At 44.1% G+C, this 20,048-nt stretch overlaps 1 protein-coding gene across 1 annotated transcript in view; it reads right to left on the bottom strand.

Moving 5' to 3' along the window:
* The window catches only part of F13A1 (coagulation factor XIII A chain), a 126,462-nt gene that overhangs the window by 77,907 nt on the left and 28,507 nt on the right, over positions 1-20,048 (bottom strand). Inside the window, exon 4 of the mRNA XM_054985190.1 lies at positions 18,133-18,321. Coding sequence (XP_054841165.1) covers positions 18,133-18,321 — 189 coding nt within the window. The remainder of the gene's footprint in view (positions 1-18,132; positions 18,322-20,048) is intronic.

Genomic DNA, 20,048 nt, shown 5'->3' with positions numbered 1-20,048 from the left:
TGAAGAGCCCAGCAGTGGGAGCTACAGCAGGTAAGGCAGAAGCGCCTGGTGGCAGCAAGCCGAGAGCAGCTGCATGGAGTAAGGCAGGGGCAAAGGTGAATCTCAGGACTTCTTCGCTACTTGTGCGGGACAGGTGGGCCGGCCCTTGTCGGGGTTAACGGGGCAGGCAGCCACTTTCCTACCCCTCCCTGCCCTGGTCTTTGGGAGCAAAGGAGCCTCTCAGAAAGCTCACCCACAGAGGTCAGTGACGAGCCACAGCGCTGCAGCTCATGGCTGGCTCTTGTTTGTCCAGCCAGCTGGTCCAACAGGGGAACGAGGGGGTTGTTCTATGCACCCCCCTCTTCCAAAGAGATCTATGAACCCCCCTCTTCCTGGTAGAGGGAGTTACTCTATGAGCCCCCCTCTTGGGGTTGGGGGTCTTTAGGAGAGAGGATGTAAGGGAACAAATGGTCACAAATTAGACATTAAAAGTGAAAACACTCAGAAACCTGGAATTAAAAAAGGATGAAAAATTCTGCAGAGATCAGTTTATGAACTGGTGTCAACCTCTCTTAAGTGTGGAGCTTCATTGGTCAAGTGGAGTCTGTGTTCAGCCAATGGGGAAATGGGAAGGAGATGCTTATAAGGGAGATTCTTTACTCCACAGCCTTTCCCCCCCCCCATTCTGCTGACTCTTCCATGCAGTCTTTTGCATAGCATGACTTAAATGGTCAAGAGACTAACAGTATGTCATGTTAAATTGCTTCTGTTTTGTTTTGGCTGGGTATCAGCTTTCTGCTTGTTTTCAAATTTATGCAGTCCATACTCTATTGTATTATTGAATGTCCCAGCCATAGATCATATTGATTTACGCTGTAATCCGCCTTGAGTCTCAGTGAGAAAAGCAGACCACAAATAACATAAATAAGTAAATAAATTGGACATTACCTAGTCCCACAACCTAGGAAAATAGAAGAATCCGGATTTAAGACTGTTTAATGCCACTGCTTTCTGTCAGATTTAGGTGGAAAGTCATAAACTAGTGATGGGCGGCTATATCCTTTATGGTATCTGGACAAGCCAATCTAAGCCATGAGATATTGTTACTCTAGGCTTTCCTATTATGCTGAAGTGACATAATGACTATGGGCTGTGATCCAGGAGGTCTCTGGTTCAAATCTCACTTCTGCCAGGGGCTCACAAGGTGGCCTTAGGTTCTCTCAACCATCCATTGGCAATATGAGAACAATACTGGCCTACCTTACAGGGCCATTGTAAGGGTTACTGGTAATATCTGCAATGCTCTCTGGACAATGAAATTGCTATAGAAATGCAAAGCATTATTATTTCACTTAGAAAAAGTACAATAATGCAAAGCACTGTAGCTTTGTCTTTATTTATTCCCTCATTGGACTTCTATCCCACCTCATCTTAAAGGCAGGGTAGCTTGCAATACTTTAATTATCACTCTTATGCTAAAATAACTGTGAATAGATCTTTCATTCACACATTTCTCTAATCATTTTTATAGTCCCTAATATCCTCTAGCAGTTGCCACTTCATGTGGCAGTGAACTCTATATATTACAGATGCACTCTTTAATATCCAGAGAAGTTAGCCATGTTAGTCTGTAGTTGCAAAATAGTAGAGTCCAGTAGCACCTTTAAGACTAACCAACTGTATTGAGGCATACGCTTTTGAGAATCACATGCATAAGTGGGTGTCATCAAAATAGTGATGGCACCCAATACTAATGCCTCAGACAATCTAATTCAAAAGTCTTTTAATCAAACGGATTCTGGTTTTGTTAAAGACATGACCAAACTTACAATTTGCTGCTCACAAAGGAGATTTCTGGCTTACAACACTGCACTGCTTAGAGGCAGCATTGCTGCCAGGTAAGGGGCGGGGAGGCAAGCGAGTCCGAACCTAGGGAGCGCTCTGGGGGTTGGCTGCGTCCTGCATAATGACCTCACTTCCAAGAAGCAAGGCCACTTTCGGAAGTGATGTCACTTCCTGGGAGTGATGCCATCACGTGTTTCCGGCGGCACACCAGAATAGAGAATAGTGATAACAGAGAGATAGATAATAGTGATAATAGAGAAGAGTGATCATAGAGAGATCCACCACCTCTTTTCCCAGAAAAAAAGCCCTGTATACATTTTTCACAAAGTGGACAAAGGAGATTTTACCGTAAAAACAAGCCTCCTTGTTTAAGATTCACCATGTAAGATTTACCAATGTGGCCTTGTTCTGTATTTTGTGGAGGTAAGGTTTTCCCATTTTGTAGCATGACTTTGCTGGTTAGATTATTTTTCTTTTTGTGTTCTTTTTATTTTGTTGTTAGTTTATATTTCTATTGTTATATTTTGGTATATTTGGCTTTAATTTTTATAAACTGCTTGTAAAGTAACATATATATTACATTCCACACGTCTGTCTTAGATGCTTATTTACGCAATCTGATATCACAAGTCCCCTTTGATTGCTTTAATAGTTGATAGATTATACTAAATTAAAGGAATAATCAGGAGATGAAAATGAAATACTCCTTTTATGGATACTTTGGGGCTCTTGATTCATGGATTTGATCTCAGGATGCCACTTCTTTTAACCAACTTCATTTATCCCCAAGGCTGCTGTCTGCATAAACTCCACCCATCTATGATTATCAAGATAATCAGCATAATCTTATTTATGTAGTCTTTCATTGAGTCAGAAATCCTTATGAGCCTGCTGTGCACAAACATACACACACACTAGAAAAATACTGGTTTACTATATTAAAAGTGGCTTGAAAATAAGGCCATTACTCTGTGTAATAGCAGTATTTGGGTGGAGTTTTTTTTAACCTGCCATAATTTTTTTCTCTCTCAAACAAGTATGCTCCCAAGTTCTCTGGCCACATACACTTTTGAATCTATAGTTGCAATTCAGTGGCACTAGACAGACATTTAATAAATAAACTGCAGTCCCATTTGGCTGTAAAACATTAGTCTGATATCTCCATTTACACACAGTGATAAGAACTCTAGAGAACAGAAATGCCTCAAGGAACAATGGCAAATCAATTTATGGTCTTCAGAATAAAGGAGTAAGTAGGGTTGAGGAGAGAGTGATGATGTAAAAGTTTTAATCCTTGATCTTGATCTTCCCATTCGCTAAGCCAGGGATTCCCAATATCATTGAGCAGGCAAGTTCTTCTGGAATCTGAAGAAAGAGCTGGCTTGGGGGAGAAGGTTGTTTGGTTTCAGTTTCTGGAGAAAGAAGAGAGGTCGCTCTTTGTGTGGCCACAGGGAGAGGTGCCAAGCCCACAGGCATTAAGAGAAACTGTGTTTATAGCCAAGTTTAGGATAAACGACCGTGATGCACTCTTGGTGCTTTGCTAGTCAGCCAAATGCAAGTGAGCAACCCCAGAGCTCTTTGTTGTTGTTGTTCCCTTTGGATTTTATCCCTGTGACTCAAGAAGTAAGCAAGTACCAAGAAACGCATTGGTAGGCACCATGATACCCACAGGCTAATCACTAATCACTAATCACTGCAACTCTACACAATACATAGGAAAGAAAATGTTACAACTGTGTTATTGTGTTCAGTGTTTTGCATTGTTGCTTATGGTTTTGTTGAACTGAGAAGCAAAGGTCTGTCGTTTGACATGAACTGATACAATATTTCAGCAGTCTGCCCTAGGGATATCCTATGGCATCATCCTCCATGCACTGCCAGCTACTACATGTTGGAGTATAGCAATGTCTTGCGTATACAGAAGAGAAGAAGATCCTCCAAGGGACAGCAGGATATTGTTAGACAGATCTTTTTAGACAGGACTGTAGGGAGGTACTTTCTTTCTAATAAGGGACTTTCTCCTTGTCTGTCTGCAGAATGCTACTTACAGGGTAATCTCCTTTTCTAAAAACTCTAGAGAACATTCTCAACTAGCAAAGCAGCTAATTTTATTCTCATCTGTTTCCTATCTAGTTTGTTAGTTCTATTAATAAAGCTTTTGTTACTCTTAATCAGTTCAGTGTCCTGACTGCTGAATAGGTACTCTGCCAAAGCTACATAACACCCATGCACTTCAATAGGGTTGCACAGGAAGAGCACCAGGCAGATTGGGGCAAAACAAACTGTAGACATTTACGGCAGAACAGCAGATCATGGGCCACATGGAGATACCATCAAAAGTGGCATTGCCATGGTCTCGACTGTGATACAACACTGTGCATTTTCCACCTGAATATCACTGGCAGGCACTGATGGCAGCTGGGAAATGCGACACGTGATGTTGTCATGATTTTGCATAAAATCATGTATTACAAGGCGGGGGAGCAGGGGCTGAACACAGGGATGTTGTTTTCAGTGGCAACCTTGTGTTGTCCATAAAGTAGCAATCTACTCTTATGCTTGGTTTACGTGTACAGGAGAATGAAGCTGTAAAATGGACTACACCCCTGTAGACGGTGGATTCCAGTCTTGAAAGTTCCTGTCCTTTGCATAAAAAAACCTCTCTGCAAATAAAAAACTAGCACAACAAAGACAGCATCTAGCCTTCCTCTTTGCTTTCTTTGCTGGTTTTCTAGTTACAGAGAGCTTTGGAGGGAACATTAGGGACCAGTTCAAAATGCGATCCTTTATCTGAAATCTGATGTAGTGCAGTCCAGTCTACCCATTCAGTATTTTACTATTTCATTACGAGTATAAATCAGGCTGCTGTCTTCTAAGGCTGAGGGTGGATCCTTTCCAGAATATTGGGTGGAAGCTGCTCTTTGTGGGTGTGGGAAACATACCACTCAAGAAGAGCAGAACACCACAGACAGGGGAGGGAGAGTCATTAGCTGATATGTGACCATGGGCAAATCCACACGCCCTTGGCACATCCCGGAGTTGTGCTAAATGTTCATTAAACACCCGGAAGTATAGCGTCTTTCTAGCGTGATTCAGAAATCATGCTAGAAAGACGCTAAACTTCCGGATGTTTAGTGAACATTTAACGCAACGCCAGGACACTTGGAGGGTGTGTGGACTCGGGACAAAGGGAACTTTGACTCTCTGGCTATCTGACAAAAGAATCTTGACTGTCAAAACTTATACCCTGGGACTCTTGTTGGTCTTTAAGGTGCCACTGGACTCGAATCTTGCTCTTCTACTGCAGACCGACATGGCCACCCTCCTAAAACTTGCTCATATGTGGATCTGATGTCGCTTCTCACTTGAAACACTGCCCTCTCGGAGCTGGTAGAAATGCCCAAGCCCTGGCAAATGTGCCAGCTGGGAAGGGAGTGTGTGCATTCAAGTTTCAAGCAGCAGACTCTCCTGCTGTTTCTTGAAATAAAGCTTTTTCTCACCAGCAGCTATGAGTGTGGGGCTGTCAATCTGCCAGCTAAGGAGGGGTCCACTTCAAGTCAATGACACGAGGCATCCCAGCCTGCAGATCTGATATCCCATACAATGTTGAAATATAGTGTAGGACAGTGCAGGGAATCTGGGTTTCTCTTTACAAATAAATGTATTTTCTACCCATTCCCAATGGATTTCTCTCTCTCTCTACAACTAATCTCATGTATTTTATGGTATTGAAATTTTCTCAACTAAACTTCTGTTGTTTTTTTAGTTGCTTTAGCTATGAGTTTGGGCAGGGATTCAAAGGGGATAAGGGGTCCCATAAATCTCCCCAGCCAAGTTGTTCAGTGACAGAACTCCCCTGGCTGTGATGCCACACTTCAAAATGCCTGGAGAGGGCCTGGCTTCACCTGAAAATGCTGGAGTCCGTCTAGGGAGGGGGATAGGATCTGGCCTTATTCCCCCATACTGGTTCCTAATGGCAAAACATAAACGTACAGTGATACGTCTTCTGCTCCACAGAGCCTGTAGGGGAGGCAAGTGAAAGGAACATGTTGGGCTCCATCGGCAGCTACAAAGCAAAAACGATGGAACAGAAATGCATCCCACCTCTTACATGCCATTTCCACATGCTGTTTCCACATGCCCTTTGGCACACTCACCGAACGCAGGTGGCTTTCCCTCATGAATCCAGACATCTTCATTTGCAAAACAGTTGCAGGCTATCTGGCTTCCGGGGTTTTTTGGTGCTTTTTTGGGGAAAACACTTTCTGCGGTCCCAGAAAGGGTGCCGAAAAAACAGAAACCAAGTGGCCCACATCCATTTTGCAAATGGAGATATTGCCAGCATTCTGGTAGTGTGCCATCCCTTTAAGGGCGTGTGGAAACGGCCATAGTTGGTTCCATTTGTCTGATGCAGTCCTAGTCCTATTCCATCCCTTCTGGCAGCCACATACACTTGGTTCTGTCTGTGCAAATCTGGGGTGCCTGCACAGGCAGGCAGGGCACCTGAAGTCTTTTAACAGTCACCTGGAAGAGGAAGTGTCAGTAGGCTTTGCTGCTTATCAGGAAAGGATGCAAAACCTGGATCTGCTTGAAGTTCTGTCTTTTGCAGAACTGTTACTGTCAGAGGAACCAGGTCCTCCTTCCAGCACTTAATTGAGTACATTCATTTCCTGTATCTCCATATATCTGCTTGAAGCAGCATCCTTAGTTCTAATCTCTTTACACATGTTGCTTCTTTCTTGCCAAGATTTTTATTTAGCTATCTGTTGTATTTAGATAGTTATACCACAGTTTCCTCCCAGTAGGGAGGAAACTTCCAACGTCATTCTTCCCTCTGCATTTTATCCTCACAACCACCCCATGAGGTCGGTTAGAGTGTGTGTGTGTGTGTCTGGCCCAAGGTCACACAGCGAGCTTCCATGGCATTGAGTTTACTTGACCCTGGGTCCCCCAAATCTTATTCTGACGTTCTAACCACTATACCATGTTGGAACCATTCTGTAGTTCTCTACTAACTATTCATTGTTTCATTGCATTAGTGTTTGTTTCCAAAAAGAGAGATGCACTATAGTTGCAAAAGGCAATGCTAATTTAATAAACAGATGCCATATTCTAATTGCATTGTGTCAATGTTCTACCATAAAAAGATGTCATTCCTTTATTTTGGAGCTGTATGGGTGACAACTGTTCCTATATCCAGGCCAAACTTTTTTTTAAAAGAGTAGTATGATAGAGGCATCCCTTCTTGCAATGTCTAGTTTCTTTCATCCCACTTGTCAAACATGCTGGTTTTCAAAATGCTAACAAAAATAAAGCTTCAGAATCCGTGAACAGACATGGGTAATAGTGGGATGAGTATACATGCCCACAGGTAGTGAGGCCTTGATCATGCCATATTCAGCTCCTTGATAAACAAAATATTATTATCCAATCTGCCACCACAGTTTATGTGCTGCAGTTTGCTGAGCTCAGCAAATGTTGCGCATTGCATGACACAACCAGCAGAGGGAGCATCAGGCTCACAGGCAATGGGCCTAGGCTGCCATATTTGCCATGGCTGGTTTCCCTTTCAAAATGTTCAGGCCAATATTTTTTCCCTGCTTTTTTTCTAAAGGTAACATTTTGCATCCAGGAGGCATTTGCCATAACAGGTTAAATTTAAAGCATAACAAGCTTTTGTTTTTAATTATATGAGGCTATCGCCTTTAACAATGCAATCCTGTGAAGAATTATTCCAGTCCAAGTCTGTTAAAATTGATGGGCGTAACACTTCACAGGATTGCATTGTAAATAAGCTCATTTCCCCCCAGCTTCATTCTGCCTTTAGGGGAGATGTTGCACATGACAAAATTAGTACATTTCCCAGTTGTTTAATTCATGTATATAACAACAACAAGTGTGCTTATATACCACTCTTCTGGACAGATTAGTACCACACTCAAAGCAGCAAACAAAGTCACTGTTATTGTCCTCACAAGGAACTGAGGCTGAGAGGAGTGGCTGACCCAAGGCCTCCTGCAGAGCTCACAGCAGTAGTGGGAGTTGAACCAGCAGAGTGCTGGCTTGGAACCCAGCCACTTAACCACTATGCCACAACAACTCAGATGGACCCTTAGTATATACTAGAAAAATTAGCTTCAGGGCATGTCCTGAAAGTACAATTGCGACAAAATGATAAAGAGCTACGATCCTTTTGTCAAAGAAGGTGTAAGCCTTATGATAAGAATAAGGTAAAATGAAACAATGGAACACACTCATGAAGCTGCCTTATGCTAGAGTTGCCAACTCTAGTATGGGAAATCCCTGGTGATTTGGGGCGGAGCCTGGAGAGGGAGGAGTTTAGAGAAAGGAAAGAGCTCAGCGGGGATGGGATGCCAGAGTCCTCTCTCCAAAGCAGCCGTTTTCTCCAGGGGAGCTGATCCATTCAGCAGGCTAAAATGATACCCATAAAACAGAGACCAGGCTATAAAAACAGCTAAAAAGACACAACTGCTCATTAAAAGCCTTAGAAAAAAAGGATTAAAAAATGTTTCATTCTGGCTAGCACCCACAAGATGATAAATCTCAAGTGGGCTGGCATTCCAAAGGCAAGGTGCTACCACTGAAAATGCCCTGCCCCTGTTTGCCATCCCCCTGACTTCTGTAGGCAGGGGCATAGAAAAGAAATTTGGGGAAGAAGACTATTCGGATGGCATGCATATCTATGGTATGACAAAGTAAAAGCAGATTCTATGTTTTTACATCATTATGTAAGAAGAAGCTTGTTTGCGGTATGGAACAAATACAAGAAATATATGGAAGAGTCTATACCAATGTGGATTATCCCTGCGGAAGTAGTAAACCCAAGAACAGAATATGCAGGGGAAGACTGGTTGACATATAAAGAGATTCTTGAGATAAAGCAGAACAATTATTTGCTTAAAGGCAATGATGAACTGCCATTCCAATATGGATGGTTTCAATATATGCAGATAAAAGACTTATATGAGAAAGACAAAAGGAAAAATGGTTTTAGATTACAAAATTCTGAGATTGAGAACTGTTTGCTTCAGGGGGGGAAGAAAATAATCTCTAAAATATATAAGATATTACTGAAATGGTTTACAGAGGAGGAGGTCGTTAAAGTTCAGATGGTCAAATGGGCAATAAATTGTAATAAGGAAATTTCAATGGAAGCTTGGGAAAAGGTGTGGAAAAATGTAGTTAAAATTTCAGCATGTACCACTGTGCGTGAAAATGTATATAAAATGTTGTATAGATGGTATTTAACACTGAAGAAGTTGGCCAATGGTAATAGCCAGATGTCTGATAAATGTTGGAAATGTAAGCAGCATGAAGGTTCATTCTATCATATGTGGTGGACTTGTGATAAGGCTAAGCAGTTCTGGGGGAATATAGTAAAAGTTATGTCAGATATTTTACAAAGGAATATAAATAAAACCCCGGAATTGCTGTTATTATGTATGAACCTAGAAGATTTTGATAAAATGGACAGAGTTATGGTGTTATGCACAGTTGTGGAAGACTCAGGAGATACCATCTATGGAAGACTGGATTTTGAAAGTTCTGAATATGGCAGAAATGGACAAATTAACAAGGAAATTGAAAGAACAAGAAGAATTGGATTATACATTAAACTGGGAAAAATTCAAGAAATATGTGGAGAAAAAGTGGGACATGAAGGGGAAACTGTGGTCTTTGGAGAATTAAAGGGGAGATATAAACTTACTTAAGGTCAAAAAGGGGTATATTTTATTGTATTTTATTGGATTAGTATGGAGTTATAGTGTTATAGTAATAGGTATTTAAGGAATAGTATGTTACACATATATATATGTATCTTTTTTTAGTTAGTATATTTAGTAGTACTTATTATATACTTATATAATTTTTATATTTTTAATTAAGATAAGTAATATAGTAAGTGTAGATAGTTAAGATGAGTAAAGAGATTTGATTAGTATGCATAATATAGATATACAGTATAGACTTTAAGAATCTATATGATATACTTCTTAGATTAAGTTGGGTATGGAAAACTGCTGGGAGTCACTAGAAAAGGGGGGGAAGGATGGGGAAATTGTTATGGGGTAGATAATGTTAATGATTTCTGTGTATGTTTGTGAACCCATCCAATAAAAAATTTTTAAAAAAATTGGGGGAAGAAGATATTCTAGTGAGCTAGACAGACATCTTGGGAGAACCTCTTTAAGAAGTAAAGTGCAGAGAGGCCATTTTGCTCCTGAGATGGCTTGTGGAGGGAAACAGCATAAGCATAGAGTCAATAGTGCACAGTTCCCTTGAACTGCCAAGTCAACAGCAGGCCCCACCAATCATGGCCAGCAGGGGTCATTTCATAGAAAAAGAGCTGGAGGGACTAATTAGCATAACTCATTAGCATAACTCATCCGCATATGCCATGCCCCTTGCCATCATAACTGATTTGCATATGCCACACCCCTTGAGATCATCTATCCTGGCTGTTTTGGACCCAATCCTGGCCATTCAGGGCTGAAATTGGGCCCAAAATGGCAAAAAGGGGCTGAAAATGGCTGAAAAGGGGCCCAAAATGGTCAGGATCGGGCCGCTGCTGAGTGGGAGAGTGATCCACCACCCATCAGAGGCCCGATCTGGGCTGTTTTGGCCCCAATCCAGGCTGAAACGGGCCCCAAATGGCCAAGAGTTGGGTGGGCAGGGCCACCTGACATGTGACCTCTTTGGGGAACTGCCAGAACTGTGTTCTGGCACATTCCCCCTCGAAATAAGCCCTGATGGCCAGCATCTCTCACCATTCTGTGTTACCTTTTTTCCCCCTGAAGGCAGAACAGATGATGAATTCCCCAAATCAATTTAGGAACCAAGAGGCTTTTGTTCATATAGTATTTTTATTTATTTACTTGAATGTTGTTGTTGTTATTCCCACACTATGCATCAAAAACTCGTCCCAAACTTAAAAGCCATCAGTGGTGAAAGACAAGTTAGGAGACATGAATACAGGCCAGGGTTGCCAGGGACCTGGAGCCCCTCGTTGGGAGATACCCAGGTCCCTGGAGTCTCCTTGCGGTGGATTGCAAGCCACTTACCCCCGGCTTCTTTCTTCGCATGCACCTGCTCCCGGCTAGCATGACGATGTCACTTCCAGGAGTGACATTATCACGCAGGGATCAAAGGGCACCCCGGGTCAATGGACACCCTTTCCTCACTGGCACGGGCTGGTCTCATTGCAGCTGCAGCCCGCTTTCACCGCCACTCTTGTTGGGTGCAAAGGCCAGCTCTTGTTGGACGCAAAGGCCAGCACTTGTTGGGTGCAAAGGGGTGGCGGTAGCAAGAGTGGGCGATGGCATGAGAGGGTGGCAGCGAGAGTGAGTGGTGGCGGCAGCAGCAAGAGCAGGCAGCAACAGCAAAAGTGGCCTGCTCTTGCTGCTGCCACTGCCGTCCAATCTCGCTGCCGCCACGGCCCACTCTCACCACTGCCCGCTCTCGCTCCTTTCGCAAAGGGGTGGCAGCAGTGAGAGTGGGTGGTGGCAAGAGTGGGTGGCAGTGAGAGCGGGTGGCAGTGTCGGCAAGAGAGGCCCGCTCTTGCCACTGCTGCCACCTGCTCTCGCTGCTGCCACCGCCCACTCTTGCTGTTGCCGGTGTCCACTTTCACCACTGCCTGCTCTCGCGACGAGGGAGTGCACCCCTCATCTGGGGGCACGCTGTGCCACCCAGGGAGGGGGAGCCCCAGGGAGTGCGCCCCCTGCTGGCTAAGTAAGTGGGTGTGGGGAGAAAGGATGGGATTGAGGGATCCCCCACCCCAGGCGGGGAAATGGGAACCCTAATACTGGCTCTACCTTCTAAGAAATTAGACATCCCGTTGTAATGTTTGTTTTGGTTTTGAGCCATCATGCAGGAGAAGGAGAAGCAGAAGGGGTACACCACTAAGTTTAGTTGTTCTGTACTCAAGGGTGAGTGGCTTCTGTGAACCACTGCATTTTGGGGGTAGTCCCCATGCTTCTCCTATTGCTCCCAGGCCCACACCTAATCACAGAACCAGAACCAACCAGTAGTTAACGTTTGTACACAAAGGGAGACCACTTTTAAAACCTTTTCCTACTTTATATATTTAAGTCATAGGTCACAATTTGGAATTTCTGCTATCAAAACACACTTTGATGGGTTTGCTTCAGAATATCCCTCAAATGCATTTTGGCTCCACTATCCACACTTGCATGTGAACTCTCTCCAGCTGTGCAAAGGTAAGTTTATGTTTTGCAACTGATTGCCATAAGAGAATTAAATTCTAATGTTCTTCCACAACAGGAAATTTCAAAATCCCAATATTTAAAGGTCATACGGTTTTCCTTTGTGTAACAACATTTCTTCAGTTTTGCAAAAGTCAACTGGAACGAGTCCCGTTTTCCTCAGTATGACTTAATCCACCACCACCCTGCAAGAGTCTGCCTTTCCCACTGTGCCATTTGGAGCATAATTTGTTGCCAAGCTGATTAATCAAACACCAAGATTTTTTTTAATTAAATAAATATTTCTCATTTTTTTAATTTAAAAAATTGGCAAAGGCTCACTCCGTCAGAACATTAAGTCCGAGTGACACAAGCAAATTGTCTCAAATTCCTCCGATATTCTAAAACAGATGCCCTCATTGGCAGAAAAAATTAGGTATGACCATTCAACCACATTTCCTAAAATCAGTGAAACACATCCCTGGATACCGTACGCCAGATGCCAAGCCATGAAAAGCAAATCTGTGAGCTCTTTGCACTATTAGGTCATGCACCTTGATCCAATCATGCAGAATAGTGTGCAGAAGCCGGATTCTACACTTGGGGCCTTTTCTGGACTGGAAATAATATGCACAGTGGATGCAGTTGCACAGTTCTGCATTACGGTGACTCAGGCCCCCATCATCATCATCATCATCATCATCATCATCAAAGGCAGGCAAAAGTCCTTTGCCTGCCTTTGAAGCATTAAAATAGATGTCCACCAGGAGGGGCCTCTTTACGTATCTCCTGTGCCCAGCATAATAGCGAGCAGCAGGTTCTCCTCCATTCCCGTATCTGTTTCGCGACTTCAGTGCGTGTTTCTTTTACCATTTCCCTGACTTTTAATAATCCCAATAAGTGTTGCCTGACCTGTTAGTGAAACTCACTGATGTAAACGTGGGTTTCCCAACTGGTGCACCCAGAACCATTTCAGGTTGGGAAATGATAGGTTTGCCAACCTCCAGGTGGCACCTGGAGATCTCCTGGAATTACAGCTGATCTCCAAGCGACAGGGGTCAGTTCCTCTGGAGAAAATGCCTGCTTTGGAGGGTGGACTGTATGGCATTTTACTCCACTGAGGCCCCTCCCATCCCCAAACCCCACCCTCCCCAGGCTCTACTCCACCCAATCTCCAGGAATTTTCCATCCTAGACTTGGCAACCTTAGAAAATGGTACGGAGGGGGAGGGGTGAAGCCCCTTCTCCATGTGTGCCACAGTCACAATCTGAATTGAGCAGGAATGCCTGACTATGGAGTGAGAATCCCAGACCCAACCTGTATACTCCATAATGCATAAAAAGGTCCCCAGAAGGAAGGGCCTAAAGCTCAGTGGTAGAGAATTTGCTTTGCATGCAGAAGGCCCTTCAGTCCCTGGCATTGCCTGTATTGTCACGGGACTAACTATTTCTTTTAAAAATATTTTTTATCCATACTGGGTAAATTTTATTTTTCGTATTTTAAAAGCAAATCAACACATAGCTTCAATTTTTACAGATCTGAACACTTACTGAGAACAACGTGAGTGCAGAGAAGACTGCGGAGAAAGGAAAACTAACCATGGCTCTTATCTCAGATCAAGAGTCTGTGGATTTGCAAGAGCCAAGGAAATGTTTGATTTCACCCAAAGAGCCCTCTTAGGGCTGCTTTGATGTATATCAATTGGCTTATAACAAAAGTGTTCGAGGGTCTGACTGATATATATGGATTTTATGAAGCCATTTGGGCGAAGGTCAAGTAGCTCCTAAGATTTACAGCTATCTACCCCAACAGATCATTAATGCAAGGAGGTGGCATATAAATTTATCAACAGATTTACTGTCCTATAAAGGAAGATGCTCTTCAAAATGAGATTGACAGTCTCATTTGCAGATGCAATTATCAAGCTGCATTTTGAATAAGCTACTGTTAGATCACATTGTTTTTGAGAAGCATCACTAGAGTTGTCACAACATTGTCTAGTGCACAAATACGTCTAGTCAGAGAACTGTGTACTCTGAGCACCTTCCTCACCGTTTAAGGTGTCGTTTGATGTATCTATCATTAAGGCTCTGCTTGGGAACATGTGGACAACACCACGAAAAATCAAAGACAAAAGCTATGGGGCTTGAGCGCCCTGCACAGTTCTTTGTACCCCTGACCATCATACTGGCAAAAGCAGAATAAATTATGCAAAGCAGAAAAATAAATAAACATGGATTAATTTGTGTGCTTTGCATACTTGGATAGGATGCAAACAACCACTCTAAATATATCCAGAGAGAAAACTCTGAACCCCCAGGTGTATTACAAATGAATTTTGTTTAACGCATGAGTTGCTAAAAGATATGGAGAGGTTACCTACTATTTGAGAAACAGAAGCCCCACACTGGCTGCACAATTCTTTGGATCCTGTCCACAAATTCTCCCCAGGTAAAGTTTGAGTTACAATCTCGGTCGCAGAACAAGGATTGTCTTCATCTGCTAAATATACGCAGCCCCAAAGGAAAGATGTCCGCAATCAACACTAGAGGATAATTTCAAGAGTTGTCTCTCAGTGCTGATCCACATATTGCATGGTGGTAATGGCTGGATCCCATGGTAGATTTCCTCGTAAGCAACAGTCCTTGTACGAGTGGAAGCACTAAAACTACTCCTTGCTGTCTGTTTGCGCTATATGAAAGCAATTGTATCCCACTGTCTACTCGTACAGATAATGCTATACATACTGCCTTCTCTCAAGAGGGGCCTTCAGAAAGCCATGCCGGTTCTAAACAGCTGCAAAGTGCAATCGACAATAGAGAAGTAGCAGGCAGGGAGAGGAAGAAACCCCCTTTCCTCATCTGCTTCCCCACAAGCCAGTGTTTCAGATCCATACCTTCTTATCATAATTTCACATCCCCCCCCAGGGCTTTTTTTCTGGGGAAAGAGGTGGTGGAACTCAGTGGGTTGCCCTCGGAGAAAACGGTCACATGGCTGGTGGCCCTGCCCCCTGATCTCCAGACAGAGGGGAGTTGCGATTGCCCTCCGTGCCGCTTAGCGGCACGGAGGGCAATCTAAACTCCCCTCTGTCTGGAGATCAGGGGGCGGGGCCACCAGCCATGTGACCATTTTCAAGAGGTTTGTGAACTCCGTTCCCCCGCGTTCCCCCTGAAAAAAAGCCCTGCCCCCCCAAATACAGCCACAGGGCTACTTTTTCCAGGAAGAGCATGGAAAAGAGGGGGGAAGGAAAGGAGCTCTTCACCCCTTTTCTCCCTCACTGTTTTCCTGTGTAAAAATGTCACCCCTAAGCTGCTTCAGGAATGAAGTATTTTAAAAATGTGCACCAAAGAAATTGTAACCTGAAATATGCTCATGTGTTGTGGAAAAAAGAAGCTGTGGGAAAGGAATGTGTAGGGAAGAATTAAACAATTGATGCTTCTCTGCTATGCGCCTCTCCCTCCCCCCTCCAATATTACTCTTATTTGATGGTGGTGCAAATTCCTAACTCCAGATCTGCTCTGAACTAGAACCATGTAAGAAAGCAATGAGGTGGTGGAGATTAATCAGAGAGGCAATGCAACTTCTTGGTAAAAGCCATAGTTTTATATATGAGCAAGATTTGGTTCCAGTAGCACCTTAAAGTCCAACTAGATTTCCAGGGTATGAGCCTAGTTGGTCTTTAAGGTGCTACTGGAACCAAATCTTGCTCTTCTACTACAGACCTACCTAGCTACCCACCTGAAACTTCTGGGATAGGCACAGGCAGAACATGAACTAGAGAGTTCTCACCCTAATCTAGACCTAAGGAATAGGATCCAACACCACTACCGCCCCGCATTACCTAAATCCATGGATTATCCTCTTGTTCTACAACAATTCTCAGTGCAACCCACAGAAGTGGAGGGGGAGACAATAGAATTCTTGAAAACAATAATATTTTTGTCGTATTTAAATGTAAAAGCTAAATGCATGCTAGTGTGAAAAGCAACAGATTTAATAAACGGCTGCATGATTATTATGCAGCAACAGAAAGAGAGAAAAAATCAATAATACAAATATCAAAAATGCAGCCTGTTCACAGGAAGATAAATGAAATGCCAATTCAAAAGCAATTCCCTATGAGTTTATAAGAGAGAGTGCTTTCGGGGGGAAGTTAACAGCAGTGACTTGTTTAGGAGAAACACACTTTTGACACGGCAGGTGGTGTGTAGTCCCATGGACCCAGGAGCAGACCCAGAATACAAGTCAACCCGGCATTTTCATGAGGCTGATGATGATTTGCTTGCAGGAAGGAGCTTGCAAGGTTAATCTCTGTGCACTGCATTTGCACACCACCCTAGGTCACAGTTCCAACCTTCAGCCACTAGTCATTATGCATTGACAAAAAACTGGTTTGCAACAAGTTCTGGACAGATAAGAAGAAAGTACTTCTTTACACAATACATCATTAATGCAGCAGCTAGAGTGTTGGACTAGCACCTAGTAGCAGGGTTCCCAGTTGCCCGCCAGTGGCGGGCAAACTTCCAGGAGTTTGCCCTGTTGCCCACCATTTGCTACCTCCAGTGGGAGGTGGCAAGCCTCCTAGAGATCGGCCACCACCGGCAGGTGCCCTGGGAACACATGCAGTGCGCATACTCCCAGTGGACACAACAAGAGACATTGCGCCGGCTGTGGGAGTGCTCCTGCATTTCATTTGGGGCCAAACAGGCCAAATCAGCCCAGTGCAGAGCGCAGGAGCACTCCCACGGGTAGCATGATGATGTCACTTCCAGAAGTGACTTTATCACACAAGCACCAGGAGCGCACATGCACACAAAGAGAACCACACAACACACACGAGGTCAGTGCCAAGTCCCATCCCTCCCACCACCACCGGGAGGGTATAGGGATCTGGCAACCCTGCCTAGGCGACCCAAGTTAGAATCCCCTTCCTGCTGTGGAAGCTCACTGAGTACCTTAGTCTAGTCACACACTCTGTATATCACACAGATGGGATATACATGAAGTAAATTTTGAAAAATAAAAACTTATGGAATGGGCTGCCACAGGAAGTGGTGAGGGCCACTAGCTCTGATGGGTTTAAAAGGGGGGTTAACCAAATTCCTGGAGGACGAGTTCATCAGTGGCTGCTAACCATGACAGCTAAATGGAGCCTGTGTGGCCTGACGGGCCTGTATGCTCCAGGTACAGCCACTACAGGGAGGAAGGCGGAGGAAATCTCTGCTTTCAGCACTGCACGGGGCAACTGACTGCAGCATATGAGTAGTACCCCTCTTGCAGCCCTTTAAAATGCTCTTCAGCTGAGAAAGGCAAAGGAAGGGGGGAAGGGGGCATTCTGTGCTGCCGGGGCTGGCACAATCACTGCCACACTGCACTATACTTTGGCACTGGCACAACAAAGAAAAGGGAGATGAACAGAGGTATACACCGACCCTGTTCCTGCCTATCCTGTCCCCCTTGCTGAGGATGTCCCAGCCAGGCCACTTTTTCATACCCCCTTGTAGATTGCTTACTTCCTACTCAGTCAACTCCTTTGCACAACCAGTTGTGTTCTTTCCCCTTCTCTTTCCTCACTATCCTCACTTGCTTTTGTATATTTCAAGAGAAATGCATACAACCAGAACTTTTTTTCTCCCTGGTTTTGGAGCTTCAAGGAAGTTAATGTAGATTTTTTTTTTGTGCGCGCAGAAATCAGTATTTTGCTGCCTTCCTGGGTCCTATTACCTGTAGGCACCCAAGTCCACCGTTCCCTCCGCCTCATACATCCACAGATGGCAAACCCCCCATGACCAAGAGCAGGGCTTTTTTTCTGGGAAAAGAGGTGGCGGAACTCAGTGGGCTGCCCTCGGAGGAAATGGTCACATGGCCGGTGGCCCCGCCCCCTGATCTGCAGACAGAGGGGAGTTGAGATTGCCCTCTGCGCCACTCGGCGCAGAGGGCAATCTCACCTCCCCTCTGTCTGCAGATCAGGGGGCGGGGCCACCAGCCATGTGACCATTTTCAAGAGGTTCCGGAACTCCGATCCAGCTGAAAAAAAGCCCTGAAAGAGAGAGAATGATAATGAAAGCCATCAATTGGCACTTACCTATAACATACTCAATCCAGAAGCGATCCTCTTGTGGATTGTACGGACGGTTGAAATGAATCTGGATATGGAAAGATTGTCCCCGGCGTACAATCAGTTTGAAGTTGTCGTATTTGTCTGTGTGGTGTTCCCGTTTATTAATTTCATGTTCACGGCTGAATACATTGATTTCCTGGGCTTCCAGAAAATCTACAGGCATACAAAGAGAAACAGTTCTATTTTTAGCAACTTTAGTCATTTTCTCACAATTGATTACTTTTGTTTTAATTTATCACTAACTCACTCTAAAGTCTTTCAGGTCCCACTGACAGATGAATGAAAGTGAAGGAAGAGGAGAGGGACTATTATTGCTGTTTGTGAAGGCGGAGTACATATCCCGACTCCTCCTGATTCCTGAAGAAAGAGCCTTCTGTACTCCAAAAGTGCACCGATCCCTCTGGATTTCTTCCCCATATCTCTCTGCCTAATGCAAATAGGAAAATTTCCTCTCTAAGAAACAACCTTGGTCAACAGTTCCTTGCAATGTATAGTTAGACCTAGGAAAGTGAGGGCTTGCAAAGGATTATAGGAAAATATGGCAGATGGGTCAGTCCCTCTGTCAGCCTAACCTACTTCAAAGAGTTGTTCTTATGAGGATAAGACGGAGGAAGGAAAAATGAAGTTGTAAATTGCTCTGGGTCTTCACTGGGAGAGAAAAGCAGTATATAAAGATCGGGGGGGGGGGGGGGTTCTGGGGAAAGAGGTGGTGGAACTCAGCGGGTTGCCCTTGGAGAAAATGGTCACATGGCTGGTGGCCCCGCCCCCTGATCTCCAGACAGAGGGGAGTTGAGATTGCCCGGAGGGTAATCTAAGCTCCCCTCTGTCTAGAGATCAGGGGGCGGGGCCACCAGCCATGTGACCATTTTCAAGAGGTGCCGGAACTCCATTCCACCATGTTACCGCTGGAAAAAAACCCTGATAAAGATATAAATAAATGAAATCAGTCCTAGGGGAATACACACTGCCCATCTACATGTAAAAGGGCATGTTGCCTTTTTTACAGGTAATGAATGTTTGTACAATTTTTGTTTTTGTTTTTACAAAAATGCAATATGAAGGCCAAGGGGAGGAGGTAGAACCAATGACCTAGGAACACCTAATTTCACCACATGAAGCATTTTATTTTCCCCATCTAAGCCCACCGAGAGATATCAGAAAGGGAGAGGACGAAAGAAAAAGGAATGAAATGATGAAGCCAGCACAGGTTTCATGTGTATGCGCAGCATTTAGCACCCCCACCCCCAAACATCTCTGTTTAAAATAGACCCTTAACCTACCGCTACCACCCTCATGAAGATCCCAGTGTGGGCAGGAGCAGTGTGGGGCTGCCCTGCAAAAAGGGATTGTAGGCTGCAAACCTAAGGATACTTTTCTGTAAGCCCCAACGAATGAGTCTTACTTATGAGTAAGTCTGCTTAGGACTGCATCCTTAACAGCCTGTAAAATGACACCCCCACACACACCCATCTGCATTTTGGCAGGGGGGGATCCACTGGCTGAGACCTGTACCTTAGACTTTCATCCCATGTGGGTAGCGAGGAATATGGAATGTTGTTCATTGCCTCTAGAAAAGGGATGCTGGGTTTATATGTTCCTGAGATTTGGGAGTGAATCTTCTTGGGGTGAGTGGTACAGTCCTGGAGAATTTCATCCCAAGGAGGGGAGAAGGGAGTTACGAGATGTGCTTCCTACCGAAACTGATTTTATATTTTACTTTTAGCCTGAAATCTGTTCAATGCATTTTAAGTTGCTCAATGTTTTATATTCTTATGCTCTTGCTGGTTTTTAATGCTGAATTTCAATTTACAACTTTTAATGTTTAATGTTGTTTTTATTATGTTTTATTTTGTAAGCTGCCTCAGGCAGGTTCCCTAGAG

Source organism: Eublepharis macularius, chromosome 7 (assembly GCF_028583425.1).
Source record: "Eublepharis macularius isolate TG4126 chromosome 7, MPM_Emac_v1.0, whole genome shotgun sequence".
NCBI lineage: Eukaryota > Metazoa > Chordata > Lepidosauria > Squamata > Eublepharidae > Eublepharis > Eublepharis macularius.
The sequence above is the reverse complement of the archived record's forward strand: the minus strand, read 5'-3'. Positions and strand labels throughout refer to the sequence as shown.